The sequence below is a fragment of the Arachis ipaensis genome, chromosome B6 (assembly GCF_059453495.1).
Source record: "Arachis ipaensis isolate K30076 ecotype BB chromosome B6, ASM5945349v1, whole genome shotgun sequence".
Classification (NCBI taxonomy): Eukaryota; Viridiplantae; Streptophyta; class Magnoliopsida; order Fabales; family Fabaceae; genus Arachis; species Arachis ipaensis.
The window spans coordinates 122272888-122275366 of NC_142441.1; the positions used below are offsets into that span (position 1 = coordinate 122272888).

General features: G+C 30.6%; 1 protein-coding gene across 1 annotated transcript; it reads right to left on the bottom strand.

Annotated features, from left to right (window-relative positions):
- Nucleotides 1–473: 473 nt before the first annotated feature.
- LOC107647220 (uncharacterized) lies at nucleotides 474–1918 on the bottom strand. Its single transcript, XM_016351329.3, has 2 exons — nucleotides 1550–1918; nucleotides 474–881 (listed from the first exon to the last, which is right to left on the bottom strand). Exons 1-2 carry the CDS (start codon nucleotides 1916–1918, stop codon nucleotides 474–476), a joined length of 777 nt encoding a protein of 258 aa, XP_016206815.1.
- Nucleotides 1919–2479: the final 561 nt, after the last annotated feature.

Consider the following 2479-nt stretch of genomic DNA (forward strand, 5'->3'; position numbering starts at 1 on the left):
AGGTTAAAGCTAAATTTTAAATTAGGATCAAAAAGGGAAAAAGAAATTATTTTTTTTAGATCTCGAGATCCAGTTGACTGAATCCTGTTGGTTATCTAATGGAGTTCTAACAAAAATCACTTGTCTAACTCTAACTATGCCAATGGACGTCACCTCTTCGCGTGATGATGTTTTTCCCTATCATCACCATAGCATTGCCCTTGTTTTGCATTATCTTATTTGTAACTTTTTTCGGAACTCGTATTCTCTGCTTCATTTTCTTGAATATCAAACACTAACCAACAGTCTAAAAAGATCATTGATTCTTAGAAGATTTTTTTTATCTTATAATTTTGCATTTCTCTTATATATCGTCGATTCTTTGGTTCTCATGACATTGTACTGCGTTTATGAAAGTGTGAATGATAATATTACTTATAATATATATGGATCCGAAAACTAGAGAAAAAGAAAAGAAAAACAAATGGTAAGAGTCATTGACGGTGAAGCACTATCTCATGGTTGAATAGTTGTGGAATAATGATGCTCTCTTCCTCATCATCCTCGTCATTATTTTCCTGTGACAACCGAAGAGGCTCAAAGCTGTGTGGCGGTGATGATGGTGCCGCCTCCATTGCAAGCTCGAAACCTGAATGGTTATTATTATTATTATTGAAGGTGTTCATGTTCACAAGGTTATTATTGGTTGAAGCAGATGAATTATTGTTGGAGTATGTTGGTTGTTGTAATAAAGATACATTGATCATGTTTGGCTGATTATTATCACGATGATGATGATGATGATGCTGTTGTGTGCACTGATGAAGAACATTTGCATATGCAAACCTAGAATTTATCAGCTGATTTTGCACCATAGAAAGCTCCCCTTGCAATGATGCCACCTGAAAATGAGTCTTAGGGCGTTTGTTTGTTACATATTTATAGTGTATTCAATAAAAATAAAATAAAAAGATAAGATGTTTAAATAATTTTTGGTTTTCAAAAAATATTAATTATATTTTCTGATTTTGATTTTTATAATTTTTTATTAATTTTGGTCTAATAAAATTTTAAAAGTTTTAATTTTAGTCATCATTGCAATTATTTCGTTTCATTATTTTCAGAACAATATTTTAATTTATCCCATTATTATTTAAAAAAATAATAATATCACTCTTATTTTTTATAATATTATTTTACACATTATTTTTTTATATTATATGCCTAAATTTATAAAAAAAATATTATTAAACAAAAATAATAATATCTATTTCGTATTATTTAACCTAATGTATTATTACTTAACAAAATAAATTATAAACCAAAATCAAAATATTTTAAATTTTATTAGACTAAAATAAAAAAATTTAAAGACAAAAAAGAGATTATATATATAGGGTTAAAATATAAAAAATTTAAATTTTTAATGTATTTATTTTTTATTTATTAAATAAAAATATTTAAAATATTTTATTAATAATAGTATGGAGATATGTAAGCTAAACCCATATATATGGCACCAGAAATTTATTTATACAAAAACTGAATGTATATTTTGCTGTTAATAAACCTGCTGTTGCAAAGCAAGAATGGTGGACACACAACCATACACCGGGTCAGACAGCCTTGCCTGTGCCTCATAGGATATGGTAACCACCGCCTCATGGCGGCGGTTCACCGGAATATGCAACAACAGTTTCGACACGTTGCTTGCACCAAACACCTTGTGCACGGCCGCGAAGCGAGCGGCGCCTTGGTCGGAGCCAAAATGGGGCGCAAAGATGCAGCCGCTGATGCACTTCCTCCTCAAGAACTTGCATGCCCCACATGGAGGCACCGTTGCTGCTGCTGCCACTGCCATGGCACGCTTTGTGGCCGCACCTTTTCGCCGTGTTCCTGAATTGGTGCCATGATCAGCAACACCTTGTGGCTCAGACATCTTGACAATGAGAGAGCGAGAGAATGAAAACAATAAAACAGATAGAAAAATGGTGCTTATGCTTATATGAAGTGTATCTTGGAGGAGTGCACGTTATTCTCGTGAATGGGTTGGCAATGCAAGGTGAATATGTTAAGCTCTTTATTCTATTTTATTAAAAAGATTTTAACCCATACTTTTCTTTTTCTTTGAAAAGTTCAGACAAATTAGATGTCATCCATTATTTTATTATTAGACATTAGAGTATAGATTTATAAATTTTGTAGTGGCTTGCGAATGTGCTTATAGAGTGTTCACCATAATTGCTTTTATATAATAATTAATCGTAAAAATTCAATTTATATTCTTGGAAAAGAATATAAGGTACAATAATCTATCTTATCATCCAACTATCAACACATAATTTTAAAACTATTTTGGGTATATTCATGTTGATGCAATCATGCAAATGATTAATAATATAAAAAATTGACTGATATTGATAAAAAATTAGTTTCTAGTTTTTTTACGAAAATAATAACAATGATAATAATAATGGTAAAATTATTTGTCATATTAAAC